General features: G+C 40.2%; 1 protein-coding gene and 1 long non-coding RNA gene across 2 annotated transcripts in view; both read right to left on the bottom strand.

Moving 5' to 3' along the window:
- Positions 1-17,661, bottom strand: part of LOC117312595 (uncharacterized) — a 308,456-nt gene that overhangs the window by 251,642 nt on the left and 39,153 nt on the right. The gene's annotated exons all lie outside the window — the stretch shown is intronic.
- Positions 1,079-5,117, bottom strand: TUSC1 (tumor suppressor candidate 1). Its single transcript, XM_004331951.4, has one exon. The coding sequence runs from the start codon at positions 4,841-4,843 to the stop codon at positions 4,229-4,231; it is 615 nt and encodes a 204-aa protein (XP_004331999.4). The 5' UTR covers positions 4,844-5,117; the 3' UTR covers positions 1,079-4,228.

Below are 17,661 nucleotides of genomic sequence, written 5' to 3'. Positions count from 1 at the left end.
TACCAGCACAATGTGACCAGGGGAATTTATATCACTTTCTCACTTGGCCAAGCCTTTCTTTTCCTTTCCCATATGCTGAAACCTGGACCTGAAAGTAACCTATTTCTACCACACAGATGAAACAATGACCTTGGGCAAGGTAGAGAAACATGATAAAAAGAATCTGAGACCCTGAATGACCATGTGGAGCATAGCTTCCCGACATCCTGAAGCACCCGAATCAGGAAGTTTATGTACCAGATTTAAAAATCCTGTTTTTAATAGTCACTGAATTGTTCGGTTTCTTGGTTATTAGCAACAGAGTCTTCACCATAACTTAAGTCAGACCCATTAAGTTTAAAATACAATAGAGGTTTTTTTTTTTTTTTTTTTTTTTTTTTTGCGGTACGCGGGCCTCTCCCGTTGCGGAGCATAGGCTCCGGACACGCAGGCTCAGCGGCCATGGCTCACGGGCCCAGCCGCTCCGCGGCATGTGGGATCCTCCCGGACCTGGGCACTAACCAGCGTTCCCTGCATCGGCAGGCGGACTCTCAACCACTGCGCCACCAGGGAAGCCCCTACAATGGAGGTTTTAAGTTTAAAATGATAGAATCAAAAATAAAGTGAGGATACCTGGAAAAATGAAAGGCCATGGAAAAATTTCATCAGTCCCAGGTATGAGGTCTGCGGTAGACTGTTGTTCAAGTTCCTCTCTCTAAGCACTCAGTTTTTAGAGTAGAATGCCTATCACTCGGACAAGAATTAAGCGCCAACAAACTCACTGCTGTCCTTTCTCAATTTTTTTTTTTTTTTTTTTTGCAGTACGCGGGCCTCTCACTGCTGTGGCCTCTCCTATTGCGGAACACAGGCTCCGGACGCGCAGGCTCAGCGGCCATGGTTCATGGGCCCAGCCGCTCCACGGCATGTGGGATCTTCCCAGACCGGGGTACGAACCCGTGTCCCCTGCATCGGCAGGTGGACTCTCAACCACTGCACCACCAGGGAAGCCCCCTTTCTCAAATTTTCTCTAAAGTCTTTCTCAAATTTTCTCTAAAGTCTAATAAATTAACATGAATAATGCAAAGACTATACTGACAAGTCGATTCTGAATATGAATTTTTTAATAAGCAAAACCCCCTATGGATTAAACACAACATAGTTTAATTCAAATCATTAAGAGATGCTAATATTAGTTTAAGCTTTAAAATCTGAAATTTGAGCATGATAACCTCAAAGTCAGACGTGGGTATTATTGGTTTTCCTTGGTTCATATTTCCATTGCACAAATAGATTTATATAGTGTCTATATCAGATAGGTAAAATATATATCAGGAAAGCAAGTTTATAGTAGAAAAATTAGAACTTATAATTGATCAATTAATCACTGAACAGAAATATTAATAAGTTTTTTCATTCACTCATGAAGATTTTATGACAAATTCTCAGTGAAAATCTGTTCCTTTAATCAAAATAGAAAATGGTATTTTGGCACTGGGATCAAAATCATGTTGCTAACAATTATTTAGTATATACTGATGATTTAATTTATTGAATAATTTGGTATTAGTTTCATCATGGGGATACTCATAAATTGGCAATCTATGTCTAAGACTAAACAATACAAAGAATATTTTCAAGTATTCTTCAAATATTCACTATGTTCAAGAAGTATAGCAAGGACAGCTTGTTCTATGATCTACAAAAGACCCCATTTTATACTGCTTTGATTTACATCCTAATTTTTACAGATGAAAACATAAAGATGGTATACGTTTGTGAGTAGCAGCAATAAAAATTGCTAATTAAAAAAATGCCAACCCTCCTCACTGAATTTGCTTGCTAATATGACACACATTTTTTGCTCATTTCTATTATAAGCCCTCTTTTCATTGCACAAGAAATCTGAAGTTATGGAAATGTCATTGTAACAAAGTATGATAATCTGTAGTTTTAGGTTATTTTAGATCAAACTAGGGCCTAGACAAAACTTTTCTAAAATCAACTCTACCCATTTCTTAAACAGGTACATATTTTAACAAAACATCTTTTATATTACTACATGATACTTCTCATCAGGTATCATTGGGGAAATTCAACAAAGTTGAGCCTTAACCCATTTATAGGGGCATTTGGGTTTCAGAATTTTTAAAACTTTTCAGGAATTGTGCTAAAAAAAATTCCTCATTTGTGTGTGTGCCTTATTACAAAAGTTTTTTTCACCATACTTATACATGATTTTAAAACAAAGGGTGTTTAAAACTAGTTAAACTGAATATTTTGCTTAGTTCTTGAATCGCCAGTTGCCACAATCAGGAAATATTTTAAACTTTTTGTATTACTCCCTTATCATAAAGGCTTTATCTCCCCTGTTTGTTTAAAAGGAGAGAAAAATGTCAACATATTCGAAATATACATATCTGCTAATACCCATAAAGTCATAGAGGAACAAAATACAGAAGGAAAGTAAAGTGACAGTAAAATATGCACTTGAAATTTCACAATTTGGATTATAATTCTTACTGATAGATCTTATTTTGAAGCAGGTATTCTGCAGATAGCATTTCAATAAAATTTTTATTAACATTTTAAGGTAGATGATATGTTCATTTTAATAGTAACAAAACTAAGGCTTAGAGAGATTAACTAATTTACACTCAAAGTAGAAGTAGGGCCAATAGGCTTTTTTCCATTCTTCAATTCCTACTGCCTCCTAAAAATGTTTTAATTCTTTCGCTATTAGAAAACGACGTAAAGGGGATAGAAATAGTTTTCATATACCTACTTATTCTCACCAAGATTCTTCTCGTATTTCTTGGTCATAGGGGAAGATTTTAATGTTCAAAACTATCAATTACTTTTAAGCAAAATGCAGTGTCTTCAATACCCAGGATTAGAAAAAATCTCAAAACTATTTTCTTTGGCAACTTGTTTTATAATATATGCTATGAAACTTTTGGAATATTCCACAAACAAAACAAACATTCTAACTCATGATTTTTTTCTAGCTGTAACAGAAACTCTTCTCATTGTTTTCTGCCTCCTTAAACTGAAGTGTTCTCCACCACTTAAACACCCTTTTACACCTATGATTTTTACCAGGTACAATGGTATCCTCTTCATTACTAGGCAAAGGTGTTATTCATTAACAAAGTACAATCAACTGATTTTAGAATATTTGTTAAGATAATCACATTTTTTTTTCCTGCATTGAAATTACAACTGAGACTTAAATCACTTTGTTTTGGGACTTCTGATATACATATAATTCATAATTTCTTAAAAATTCTTAAACATTAGCAATATTAGGCAAAGTAGCTGTGTGCTATGCTGTCAAGTCTAAAATGTATAAGAATTATGAAATGTTTAGACTGTCTAATCTTTAGATTGTTTTAAAAGATCACTGTTTCATAAAGCGAAAAGAAAATGAGTTTACAAAAGCTAATCAAGTTCAGATATTAAAAATAGGTATAATGTATACATACATGTATATTTCTTAAAGAAACGTGTAAACATTTCACACACTTTAAATAATAGTCGTGGGATAGCTTTAGGTTATTTTTAGTGCACCAAATTTATTTGCCGATCAAAGAATTACTGTAGGCAGATAGTTTAAAAATTCCCAGGGCTGGGGGTGGGGGGCAGAATGGGGTAAACAAATCAGTATATATTAGATGTATAAGGACTAGAGCCAGGGCAGACATGAGTTTCTAAATTATATATATCACCTTTTTCATAAAAGGGTGGTACTTCATAGGCTATCCAAGTAACACCGACTTATAAAGACAAACCAAATACTTAGAATGTTGGCCACATAAGAGAGAGCGGCTAGAGGCTCTGGGAGACTTAAGAATGAACAAACTCAACCGATTCAAAATGTATTATTCATCCCTCAAAGAACCAAAACAGAGGGAAAAAATACCACAGGTCCTCACAACACTCAGAAAACTTCAGGCATTAGGACGTGTTGACTGGCACCCATTTCTTGCTGTTTTAAAACCCGCCCCTCCGCTGCCTGGCCTCCCTCCACGGAAACAAGCAGGGGCCAGAGAAGGCTGATCTGTACACGTGGACTCAGACGGCCCCACGCCCTTCTCAGCCTCTGCCGGCCGAACGCGACTCGCCCCCGGAAGTGGCCGGCCAGGCAGGAGGCGGGAGCGCGCGGCTCAGGAGCGCGCTAGCTGGGGGCAACCGTGAACGGAGGAGGAGGGGCCCGCGCGAAGCCCCGCCTCCCCCCGGCTGCGGCCTCGGGCTACAGCCAGGGTTCCGAGGGTTCGGGCTCGGGTTCCGGGGTTCGCTGGCCTGAGTCGGGTCTGCGTGGACAGGTCTCCTCCTTGTCCCCACGCGGGCGCGGCCCCCGCTGCTCGAGGTGCAACTGCAGCAGGGCCCGGCGGTACATGGCCTCCAGCTTCTCAAGCCGGGCTCTCAGGGCCCTGGGGCTGCCCTGCTCGTCCTCGGGGCCGCCGCCCCTAGCTCTCCTGTTCGTGCTGGCCTCTTCGGGGCTCGGGGTCGCCCTCGCCGCCTCCGCGTACGCCCCGTCACCACCCTCGCCGGGAAGCCGCAAGGCCTGACGGAAGAGACTGCGGTTCTCGCGCTTCAGCCGCCGGTTCTCGAGCCGCAGTCGGGCGTTCTCCTCACGCAGCCGCGCGTTCTGTCGGTCCCGCTCGTCCCGCGCGCGGATGGCCTCTAGGTGGCTCGCCGCCAAGTCGGCGAACCGCTCCTCCAGCTGCTGTCTAGCGCCGCCCGCGCGGCCTCGCCAGCCCCCGCTGCCGCCACCCCCACGAACGCGGCCCGGGCGGCCCTGCCCGCGGCTGTCCCCTCCGCCGCAGCTCCCGCGCCTGGTGGCGCCACCACGCATGCGCCACATCGTCCCAACCACGCCGCCAGCCCCTTGGGCCGAGGGGCCGCGCGCCCAGGCGCCAGCGAGTTCGGGGCCCGGCAGGGCAGTCGGGGCAACAGCGCAGGAGGAGAGAAGGTGGCGGGTGGCGGCTGCTGGCTTGGGGCCAGAGGAGGCCGGGAGTTTGCCCGGTTTGAGGCGTGTCTTGTCTCCTCGGGTGGAGCTGCCCCCTGGGCCTGCGATCTCCAGGCGGGCTCACACACAATGCCCCTGGGGAGCGCCCTGCGGCTCAGGCCTCCGGCAGCGCGGGGAAAAGCGTGTATCCTCGGCCGGGCTCTGCCAGGGCTCTTCGGCGCGGGCCAGGGCACTGCAGGAACCAGCCGGCCTCGCCCTGTCTCCAGCGCAACCACCAGTTACCTTGCCTTTTACAGGGCAATCTCAAAGCAAATAATATTACAATGAGAAGTTCTGGGACAGCTTCGTGGGGCACGTTGAAAAGCTATAACGGGTTTATTTAGAACCCAGCGGTTTAACCCACCTCTAAGCTTAAGGAAACATTCAACAGAGTGGAGCTGAGCACCTGTCATGAGGCCCTCAAGTGGGAACGGGTAGCTCTCAAAAGAATATAGGCAATTCCCAGCTTGTGGACAGCCAGGGTTCCACTTGGCAAATTGTTTGCAAGTCTATAGAAACAAGGTTATACGTACTTGATGTGCTCAGGTCTGTTAACAAAACCTATGAAACTCAAAATGTGTCTCACACGTTCAAGAAACTTTACTCAGTAAATTCCAAAATTTCTGGGTGGATACAGCTCATTGAATGAATCACACTCTGTTTCTAAGGGACTCAACTTACACAATAATTGGATAATTGCAAAGTAAATTAAGGATAAGACACTGATGCCAGAATCTCATGGGAGAGAGAGGTGTTAGCCAGAACCTATATTTTCAACAAGGTCCCAGGTAATTCTTAGGTTAACTGAAGTCTTCAAACCACCGGAACAAGTAAAGGAACTAGAAGAGCATTTGAGAAACCTGGTTCACAGTTAGGGTTTTCCTTGAACAGTATAAACAAAGGTAAGTAACTAGGGGAAAAGACAGAATTATTCAACTTTTATCCTAAAACACCACAAACACAACTGTCATTATCATTTCATGAAATCAAAAAGGATATATAACTTCAGAATTTCAAGAAATAAATTTAGTTTTATGAAAGAAAAGACCATATCATTCTTAATTTCCAATAAAAGTAGATGGTGAAAACTTTGTTACAGACATACACCAACTTTTCTATGTATTATTGAACAAAAAATAAGTTTTTTCCCATAGTGTGTATGGAGACTGCAAGAAAAAATGCTGGTGAAAGGTGATTAGTTCCCGATTTTAGATAAGAGCTTTAGGGAGCCCTGAGATAAGAAGATAGATATGCCACACAAGTTAGAGAGACTCTGCATAAGAAAGATTCAGTCACCCCTTGGATGTTATGAATTGAGTACTAGTGTCTTTTATTTTTTGTTGGCTTCACTCTTCTTACCCTTACATTAGTAAATCTACTAGTATTCTCTTTTTACAACTTATCAGATTAAAGCTGCTTTGTTTCCTTTGTAGAATATCTCGTAAATTTTTGTACCTAACCACTGTAATGAACTATACTGAGTTTCCTAAAGAACACTGACACTGGTTATATGAGAAGGCCTCCATGTCCTACTCTCTACCCCGATCCAACCCGAAAGTGCTCTCTTTTGCCTTGATAAATTAATGAAGTAATATAAAATATCATGAAAAGCAGATAAAACTCATTAAGCAGAAGAAGATCCAGTAAAATTGTCAGTTTGTTTTATGTATTTTACAGTAACTAATCTGATTATATGTATATACTCCCAAAAGACAGAACCCACTAATTCTGCCCCTCTGCAGGCATGTGGCATATATAACTATTTTTATTTTACTAAAAGAAAGGAAGGAGGGGAGGAAAGAAAAGGGGGAAAAAAAAAAAAACAGGTGGGGAGAGAAAATTGATCCAGCAAAGATTATTAATCACAATCATGAAGGTTATCTGTGCAAAGCAATGAACATTCACCTTAGGGTTAATGGAGATTCCACCCATCTTCCCAAATAGGAGGTAGAGACAATGGATGTGATCTCTAAGTTGAAAGATGATTTGGAATAGAGTTACTAAAATGATCACTGCCCAAATTATTCCTTGTATTTAAATATATTTAAATTCACTTAGAATATTGTCAAGAATTGTATACTTGAACATTACAGCATTTCTAAATATAGTAGGACAAAAGTTAGTAAAAATGGTTCTACCGACTATTATTTGTTAGTAGACTACATATGAAAATATTATTGCACAAATAATATAACATATATGAAAGTAAAATGAAGAAATCTTAGAGAAAAAAATTATGGAAATGATAAAATTTAAAAGCAATTATCCTTCAAAGAAGAGAATATAGAAAAACATAAGCTCTTAATTAGAAAATATACATAAAATAAACACTTGTGCTTTCTTTGAAAAATGGGAGCTTGTAAGCAGTAAAATTACTTGCTTACTGAAGAGAAAAAAGGCTCAAAGGACACAAATTGCTTTTTTCTGACACTGTAATTATTGTTCTTTAAGCTACCCCTACTCAAGAAAAAGAGATAAGAATTCTCCTATAATAAATGTGACAGTTTTATAAATAAAAACTCCAACGGACTATGTGCACTTTGTGTTTAGAAAACTCTAATGCCAAAGATTATTCCTTCACTAAGGTTATAAAATTTGTAGTAAAAGAGCAGAAAAAGTGGAAGTAAGTAATTTAGAGTACTTGATTTCACTATTTCCCTGAAACAGCAACTTTTTAGTTTTTTGGGAACTAAAAAGGGGACTTTTTGTAAGTATTATTATCAATTATTTTCTCTCTCCACACCCTCACTGCCCATTCTCTAACTGTTCAACACTTGTATTTCATTTTACGTAAGAGAAAAAAGATGATTAGATGAGGTGACAGTCATTGTGCTGCTTCTTTTTTTTTTTTTTTTTTGCGGTATGCGGGCCTCTCACTGTTGTGGCCTCTCCCGTTGTGGAGCACGGGCTCCGGACACGCAGGCTCAGCGGCCATGGCACACAGGCCTAGTCGCTCCGCGGCATGTGGGATCTTCCCGGACCGGGGCACGAACCCGCGTCCCCTGCATCAGCAGGTGGACTCAACCACTGCGCCACCAGGGAAGCCCTGTGCTTCTTAATATAATGTCTTACACCAACATTTCTGTAAATACTGGAGTTAAGAAAAGCTGTGTCAGCAAACTGGAGTGGCACTGTTTTTTTTCGCCCTACACTTCCACTTTAGTACTTCTCAAAACCAACTTTGAATGACAGCTGAGTTCACTGCCCCCTTTCTCCCATCCTCCAAACAAGTTTTCTTTATTTTTATTTTTTTCCCCATATACACTCTCTGGTATATATTTCTAAGTGCTGGCTTGAGAAAGAGGCCCTATTACATACATAGTTTCCTGTATCCCCAGTTGATTTCTAAGATTCTTTTATTGTCATACTTATTTGACTCTCATTTCTCCATTTTGAACCACATTTCTTATCAAATGAATCATATGTTAAGGTAATTTATGGCACACTCACATTGGGACAAGTCATCCTATATCAAATGCCTCTGTGTGGCCTCTCTCCTTAAAACATCCTATAATATATCATCAAATGAACTTGGTTAACAACTTTGACCAAGGTCGGTTGTATAATTATGTTGAACTCCTTAGTCTGGCAGGATGCCCTGGGTGTTTCTATGCTTACCTTCCATTATTCCTCTGCTGCTGTATTCATGCTGCTACTGAGAGTCTTTTGTCCTGGAGTTTGGGTGTAATGCATGGTCTGTGGACTGAACTGTACCCCTCCAAAATTCATATGTCAAAGCCCTAATTGCTAATGTGATGGTATTTGGAGATGGGGCTTTTGGGAAGTAATTAGGTTTAGAGGAGGTCATGAGGGTGAGACTCTCTTCTGATGGAATTAGTGCCCATAAAAGAAAGGACATCAGAAAGCTTCCTTCCCGTCTCTCTTTCCACCTTGTGAGTACACAGCCAAAAGATGGCCACCTGCAAACCAGGAAGAGAGCCCTCACTGGGGAGTTGAGTCAACTGGCACCTTGTTCTTGGACTTTCCAGCCTCTGAACTATGGAACTATGAGAAATAAAGCCTTGTTGTTCATACAGTACGTTTCATTTTTTGTCTCACTTATCTGGATTGTAAAGAAAGTTTATACCCTACCATTTCATACATTTGTCTTAGATCCCCTGAACTCAAGGTGTTTTTCCCTCTTTTAGACATTGATAACGTACTGCAATACCTGTTCCAGTAAATTGATGCTGAGGTCCTTCTTGTACAAGTAGATCTGTACAAGATATAAGTTAATATTTCGTGTACAAGTTAATATTTCTTGTACAAGTAGATCTGTACAAGATATGAGTTCCTGGAGCAGCTTATATTGTGTGTGTGTGTGAGAGTGTGATACAAATATTTCTTGAATGACTAGGATATTGAAAAAATTAATTCCTCATTCTCTTATATAATCTTAAAGGATGATTTTATCAAGTAAAACTTTAACCATTTAATAGTCAATAAAGTTAACCTATATATCCAAGAGCTGAGCTAATTGAAACTCACCAAAAAAGGTTTTTAGAATGCTGACAATTTTCAGACTGAACTAGGAAGGAGGCTGGCATTGCCTTGTTAATGACAAGCCTTGTTAAAGACTTATCTTAATATATAGTGGGTCTTTATATGTAGATTTTTGAATATGTAATAAATAAGAGGTACAGGTTTTGGAGTAAGACATACATACCCAGATTTCATAAACACCACAACCCAAACCTCCCACTCCAGATGTATGACCTTGGGCAGCCTTCTGAAGCCACAGTTCCCTCATTTGTACAATGGAATAAAGTAGTATCTACCTCATGGGGTTCTTGGGAAGAGCTCTTAAAAATCTTAAAATAGAGTCAGCCAGCAAGGATTACACATTAACTCTTGATACTATTATTAATTTGTTGTTTTTATTTTATAAGACATTAATAGAATGAGTTCTTGTGAAGAGCCAGTGGTATTTAAACTCCCCATATGAGTTATTTGCTTAAGGAGCTGCCCCAAATATAACATGCAGCCCCTTTGCAGATACGATTTTTATTTTTTGATAGTTCTTATTAAATGTTTGGGTTTTAAAAATCCATATTTTGTAAGCTCCATATGCTGAAAAACTTAATCACATTCTGAGCTTGGGATTTGCTAACATTCTCTCTAAAGCCCTAGCTGAACACGGTTTTATTTTCTGGGAGCAGATTTATTAGGGTTATGAAGAGCATGTATTAATGCTTGGTAGCATGAATATCTCTTTATTGGAATAATTACTAGAGGGTTAGGAATTGAGAATATTGATTGCATTTATTTAATCTTTTGATATGGACAAAAATATTAAAAACCATCAAACACTAGCATTGCCCTTTGACAACATCATTTAATTCTAGCTACAGGGAAAATTGTGACATAAACAAAAAGCAGCATGACTTCTCTGTCTTAATTAGGATACTTTCTACAGTGGGGGAAAGACCCTCCTTCCTTTAAATATAAAAGCACTAGCCAGACTAACAAAAGAGGGCAAGAGCATTATAGGTTAAGCAGAAAGTAATGTAGCTAAGAGCAAAAGGTATCCACACAGAACACTTGGCCAAAAGAAGTCCAAAATGGAGACTTTTTAATGTGGGAAATGTCTTTGTTAGTTCTAAAGTAGTGTCCCCATGCTACATGTTTGTAGATTAGCATTATTCCTTAAAGGGTCTGGACCTGTGCTGTACACTAGCCACAGGTGGCTGTTTAAATTTCAGCTTAAATGAATTAAAATTAAATAAAATTTAAAAATTAGTTCTCACATTACGCTAGCTACATTTCAGGTTCTCAGTAGTCACATGTGGCTTAGTGGCTATCATGATGGATTGAACAGACATAGAGCATTTCCATTATCACAGAAAGGTCTATTGGACAGCACTGGGACAATCAGTATACCCCACTTCTTACTCTAATTATTGGTCTCAATCTTCAGAAAGCCATGGTGAAATTGATATTGGAAAAGAAAATGCAAGAGATCACTCTGCATATTTCCAGCATTTTCTCTATGTTTGATTTCATGCCAATGAAAGAGTTTTTTTGTTTGTTTTGTTTATTTTATTTTATTTTAAGGAAAAAAGGCCATATATTTTAGGGTAAGGATGAAAATGTAAGTGTTACTTAAGCAGACAACTTTGTATTATGAATTAGTCCAGTTTCTTACACCATAATAATTAGCAACCAATAAAGCAATTAAAAACTAAAGCCATTTAACTCGATTTTCACAGGAATTATTAAATTCCAAAGTTACAGTTTACCTAGACGCAGAAGAGCAGTAAGAACGTTCATATCTTAATATCTTCCCGAACTTCAACGTATTCAAGAATAAAGACCTCAGACCCAGGCAGGTCAATTTACCCTGCAAAATTTTCCGTAAAAACAGTACGGCTGAAAAGTGGCTCTCCTAAAACAGAAGGTACTTTCAGAAGAGTTATATAAGCGAAACACACAGGCCAACTGAGTGATGCGGAAACCACCTCATGCAAGAGAAACGCAGCAAACACAAGTAACCCACATTCACGTCTCAGAACCTGTCAGGGTCTCAGAATAACAATCAAGGTTGATTGTAACATCCTACCTCTCCAGTGACAGGATGGAAAGTTTTTAATGAAAAGTTATAAACAATTAAATGAATGACAGTCCTAACACACTTTCTGGAAAAGATTCTTTTTTTTTTTTTAACACTTCATTAACTATCTGGAGAATCTTTAAACAAGTATCTTCTCTTGACCTCTTTCTCTATTCTGTTAGGATAAAGTGAGTATTTTTAATTCTCTTTACTATTAGAAGTGCCTGTCATATGCAGTAGATGTGTGCATGGAATGTGTCACAAATTGGAGGGGAAGCAGAGAAACTTGCTCAAAGCCTCTTCCCTTCAAACCACTTATTCCAAATGCCAAGTCTTTCCCACGTCCCCCAGCACACTGAGAACATCCTGCTCTCGCAGCCACCTGCCCTTCCTTCCATCAGGCAGACAGTGACAGCAACGCCACCTCCTCACAGAGGTGTCCCAGGCGGTGATGGGGGCCAAGCCCTTGTCTCCCACCCATCGGGGTGAGGTGGGAGGTGGAGGTCAGGTAGGTGGCAGCAAAAACAAAACTGCTGGCATTGCACAGATATTTTCTCGGCTTCAAGTACACAGCACTAGAAGGATAGGGAATTAGGGTCGGCCTGCTTTCCAGAGCAGGTGTAGATTCATTCATTCACTTAAACATTCCTGAGACACCTCCTATGTGGTTGGCAGTGCTAGTTCAGAACTGGAGGCTGAGGCTCCACGAAGGCCAGCAGCGCAGCATGAAGCGACTGCGGAAAAGCATTATTATTTGTTTTATCTTCTCTTCATGGTTTCACCTCAAATCAGGAACACGTCCTGGAGACCAGCGGGCTCACCACGGCCGGGGAAGGGGCATCCTGGGAGCTCCAGTTCCGGCAGGAATCTGGCCGCAGGAGTGCGGGGGCCGGGGCCAGAGCGGGCTGGAGGCGAGGGACCGCGGATGCAGGCGAGGTGCGGAGCACCCATGGTCCCGACCCGGCCCCTGCCCCGGCCCTGGCTCCACCACAGCACGCCCGGTCTCGGTGTTTTGTATTTTTAAATCAACCCTGAACAGATAGGGCCCTCTTATTATTAAGCATATGTATCTAAAATAGTGATTCTAGCTCAATCTGAGTTCTCCAGCTACGTACGCATCACTGAAGGTAGTAACGGGAGTCTGGGAATGATTTCTAATTAGAACTAAGTTACCTACCAGCTATCTTCAGAAGGGTGCAAAAAACCAAGTAATTTATTTTTTCTTTTACCACTGCCCCTCAAACCCACTCTGTCACTCTTCCTTCCCTTCCCTTATATAATATCTCGAAAAGAACCATTAATTTACAACTACTTCTGAATATTAATGAACAGTCCTCATTTTCAGATATTAAAAGTCCACTGCAATATAATTCAAAACTTAAAACGCTCATCCAATTCCCTGTTTCTCATCTCCTCACAGCACTGTCACTACCCATTCCCCCCCAGATTGGAATTAACCAGCCTTAATGGAAAAGGAGGGTGAAATTGATGTTTATTCTCTTCCATGCTTTACCTCCTCACCCACCCTCCTGAAGTCATCTTCAGCTAACCCTTAACCTTTAAGATATATCCAGGCAACAGTGTCCCACAAACACCAAGCGTCTCACTACGCTCCACCTGTCGAAGCATACACTAAGAATATCAGTTTCTGCAGTTAGAGTATTCTGCTTCAGGCTGAATGTCAGCTTCCATTCTGTGGACTACTCACAGGATCTAGCTGTGGCTCTTCTGAGGACCTTTTACTTAGAATATGTAGGGAGCGGGAACCTCAGGAAAACACTCTCTGTTAGACTCTTCCAAGATGTTCATATCCCCAGTCTTCTCTCTGATCATGCTGCCCTCTTATATACAGGACAGTGAATCAGTTTCCCAGTTCAAATCCCTTGATGAAGGTTCTCGATATGGTTTAGCCTCTCAGACAGGTATGCACCTATAATCAATGTCTAGTTTTGGCATGTCAGCTGAGATGAGGACAAGTTCTACCATATTTCAAAGAGATATTTGTTCTAGTGAAGGCTGTACATTCATTCAATCAAGTAGTATTTAATAAATTCAACTATGAACCAGTATTTTAAAAACTTAAAATATATAAAGTGCCTAGCACATTGTAGGAACTTGAACATGTATTGCCATTACAGTTGTAAACTCTAAACTTACAAGCCCTCAGATTATGCTGGATTCCTATATCCTTTCTTCTTCTCTATGTTTTCATTAAATATTTCATCCAATCCAATAACCTTATTTTTTTCCTGTGCTAGTGCTTTCCAAATTTATCTCTCAACCCCAAAATTCTACTCTGAGTTCCAGCTTCTGAGTTCCAGCTTCATACATTGATTCTCACCTGACACGTTTTCTTGACTATCTCACAGGTGTGTCCAACAATATTTTCAAAATGGAACTCTTACACTGCCCTGCTCTCCTAACCTGTTTTGCTCCCAGACTTCTCCATCTCAGTAATTAGTCCCACCATCCATCTTGTGGTTTAAGCCAGCTGTCTTCTTTGATTCCTTCTTCTTCCCTATCATTCCCACCCCTGGTACTAGATCCATCTCCAGTTGTTCATTTCTTCCTCTAAAGAATCTTGGTTTTTCTCAGCATCTCCTCTGACCACAGATTAGTCCAAAGCACTACCCTCTATCATCTGGCCTGCTGCAACTCCTTTGCTGGTCTCAATATTTACCCTATCAAATCCCTTCTGCACAGAGCCACCAGTGTGACTTTCTGTTTTTGTTTTTGTTTTGCGGTACACGGGCCTCTCACTGCTGTGGCCTCTCCCGTTGCGGAGCACAGGCTCCAGACGCGCAGGCTCAGCGGCCATGGCTTACGGGCCCAGCCACTCCGCGGCATGTGGGATCTTCCCAGACCGGGGCACGAACCCGTGTCCCCTGCATCGGCAGGCGGACTCTCAACCACTGTGCCACCAGGGAAGCCCACCAGTGTGACTTTTTGCAAGCATGAATATGAGCATGCTGTTTCTCTGCATAAAACCCTACAGTGGTGTCCCATTACGCTTCCAATAAAATCTAGAACTCTTATCATAGCCTACAATTTTCTGATAATCCCTGGCTCCTGCGTACTTCTTAAGACTCATCTATTTTTATTACCTACTTTTCTGCTACACTCTAGCCATGCTGGCCTCTTTAATTCTTGGAGCTTGTCAAACTGTTTCCTGCTTTAGGGATTTTGAACATTCATTTCTATCTAATTGGAATGTATTCTTCCTCTGCTCTGTGTGACTTGTCATGATTAAAAAAATCATTTAGATCTCAAGTTAAATATTCTTTCCATCAAGGTTTTCCTAGATGACAACCATCTTTGCTGTCTATCCCTTTGCTCTATTCACTTACTTCAGAATGTTGACAATTAGCCTTGACTATATTTTATTAAATTTTCCACTAATCTGTAAGTTCCATTTTAATACGACATTTTGTTTATCTATTCTGCCAGTCTGTAAGATACAAAGAAATAGAGCCCATATCAGATTTGTTTATCATTTTATACTATCTAGGATAATATAGGTGCTCAATAAATATTTGTTGAATAAAAAATGAATCCCGAGGTGACCAACAGTTCTTTTCCAGCTGTTAACTTATACAAATTCTTGATTATTAAAAATGAAGTTACTACTGAATTTATTTTTACCAAGGCTAATTTTTCAAATATTAGGAAAATAAGAGGACATTGGCGTTCAAATAGTGATAAACAGTGGCTTAGTTTGATCATATCTGCAGGAAGTATCCAGATTTAGAGAGAGATTCACCAAGAAGAAACAACAATCCACCTAATCAGTAGAATTTAGGCTACAATGAAACAAGACTTGGGAGAAAATACTATAGTGTTGACTAAGCACTTTAAAACCTTTTTGAGTTTAGGGAACTGATTCTACATGATGTTTTTCTAGTCCCAAAGCAACTTCAATCTTAAGCAAAAAAACAAACAAAAAAAAAAGACAGGAGAAAGAAAGAAAGAATAAGAGAATTAAAAAAAAATTGTCTACATTTCTAATCATATCCTGTATCATTAGATTCTCCCCATGATGAAACCTGAGACAGCAGTAAGTTAAAGGGGAAGTTTGACCAACAGGCAATTGATGAGGAAGCAGCTAGAAAATACTAAAACAACAACAACAGAAAAACAGAAAACACTGAGGCCTTAGTAATAGGCAAAAATGTGGCCAGTGTAGTAGGTGGAGTTAATTACCTCAGAATCCCTGAGGACACTGAGCAGATACCAACACCCAGTCACCACTTTTTAGTTAAATGGAAACTACATCAAAGAGCTCATGAGTAATTATTTACAGACTGAGAGAAAAGTATTTGCATGAGATTGTGGAGAAGCAAAGAATAAGAAGTGGGAGAAGACTGTGCACCTCAAAAGAGAATAATGGAGTGAAAAGAGGATATCTGAAAAGCATGCATCTGAAATAGTGGCCACACAGAGTAGAAAGGAAATTACAGGCTGGTCCTATGTAATATTAGGTTTTAATTTTTCTAGAGTGTATTTTGGCTAGAACATAGATTCTAATTTCCTAGGATATAGCCCAGAAGTTCATATAGTTGAAGTTCAATATGCCATTTTAAAGTAGATGGATAGATAGCTGAATGATGAAATGGATAAGCAATGTGTTGGCAATAATATGGCAATAAGAGATGGCAAGTAAGTGACACAAGGGCTAGTACTCCCTCCCCCTTCAGTACCTATGCAGATATCACTAATCCCACTTTCTTCCTTGCTAAGGTTGAATTTGGATTCAATCTTTAAAACTTTCTCAACGCAGTGCTCCCCTACTAAAGTGTGGAAGATCTAATTTCAATTTCTTCCACAAGCTATTGAGAAAGCAAAGAGTAGAGGCTAGTTCTTACCTTTCAAGGACAACACTGTTTGGATCCCCCTAAACTGTCTGAGTGTTATTACTCAGTATTTTAGCTGTAGCTAAGTGAAAGAGGTAACAATACCTCTTTGCTTGTGCTGTTAATTCTAGCTAACTTTGGACAAATAACTGAATATATTCCCTCAGATCCATAATCTCATGAACTATCTCATGACCCACATGACACGTTAAGTTTTGGGTCCATTACTGTTTTTCAATGGATGAAATGTTATACATATATGAAATATAAAGGCATTGATATATACATTTTTCTTTATGCAATTGAAAATCATTATTTCCATATACTTTTATCTTTTTACAGCATGTGGTAATAATAGAGACACATTCGTTTCTTCTAGGTCATTTCAGTTACTTATAACAGTGTAGAATAAATTATTGGTCATTTACTTCCCTTTATTTACTTACTACTGAGAAATATACCACCATTTGGCCAGCTCTGCAGTGTAACATTAGTGATGATCCAATGAATGGGATGAGATGGAAGCATCCCAATCACCAGACCTACTCTCAAAGCAAGCTCTGAAACCTTTTGTTTGAAAGACTAGAAATAATACTCTCCCGTTATTCCAGATATCAACAAACAACAAACAAAAGCCAAATCTCTTCTAAAATCCTCTTAAACATCTCAGATCAGGACTGTCAGCTGAGCCTATTGTTGCTTAGAGATTTAGAGGTTTCCGGGGAGGGTGCAAGAGGAGCACTGTCTGCTTTAACAGCACTGGCTTGAAAAAACATTTTTTTCCCACCACCTCACGAGCGAGAGGCGTCTGTCTAGAGATGAGACGAGGGGGTGTCAAAACAGAGCTATCCATCAGAATATGACTTAAGGAAAAAGATTATTCATATTTAGAAAAATATAGTAATTGAAGTCCATAAAATGAAGGCTAGGACAGACCTACTTGCTAACAGGACTAAATGGGGAGTATCTGCGAGTGCAAATGTGCTTCACATTCCATTCCCAGGGAATGTGCTGTCTGATTTGTTTGTCTGCGTATTTTTAAATTTAATTTAAATTACTTTGTGACAGTGTGATGGTTATCATCTCTGTCTGTTGTTTTCTATTTTAGTGTACAGATAGTGCTTACTAAGAAAGTGAAAGACACGTTCATGGCCTCCAGCAGGGCTGAAGGTCCTTGTGGCAACCACTCTGAGGCTCCCTGGCCAGGGATGGGGCAGGGATGGGAGCAACCCACAGGCAGTCTGTCCTCTGGCAGGTCAGCAGACACTGATCTC

Source organism: Tursiops truncatus, chromosome 6 (genome assembly GCF_011762595.2).
Source record: "Tursiops truncatus isolate mTurTru1 chromosome 6, mTurTru1.mat.Y, whole genome shotgun sequence".
Taxonomy (NCBI): Eukaryota; Metazoa; Chordata; class Mammalia; order Artiodactyla; family Delphinidae; genus Tursiops; species Tursiops truncatus.
The sequence above is the reverse complement of the archived record's forward strand: the minus strand, read 5'-3'. Positions and strand labels throughout refer to the sequence as shown.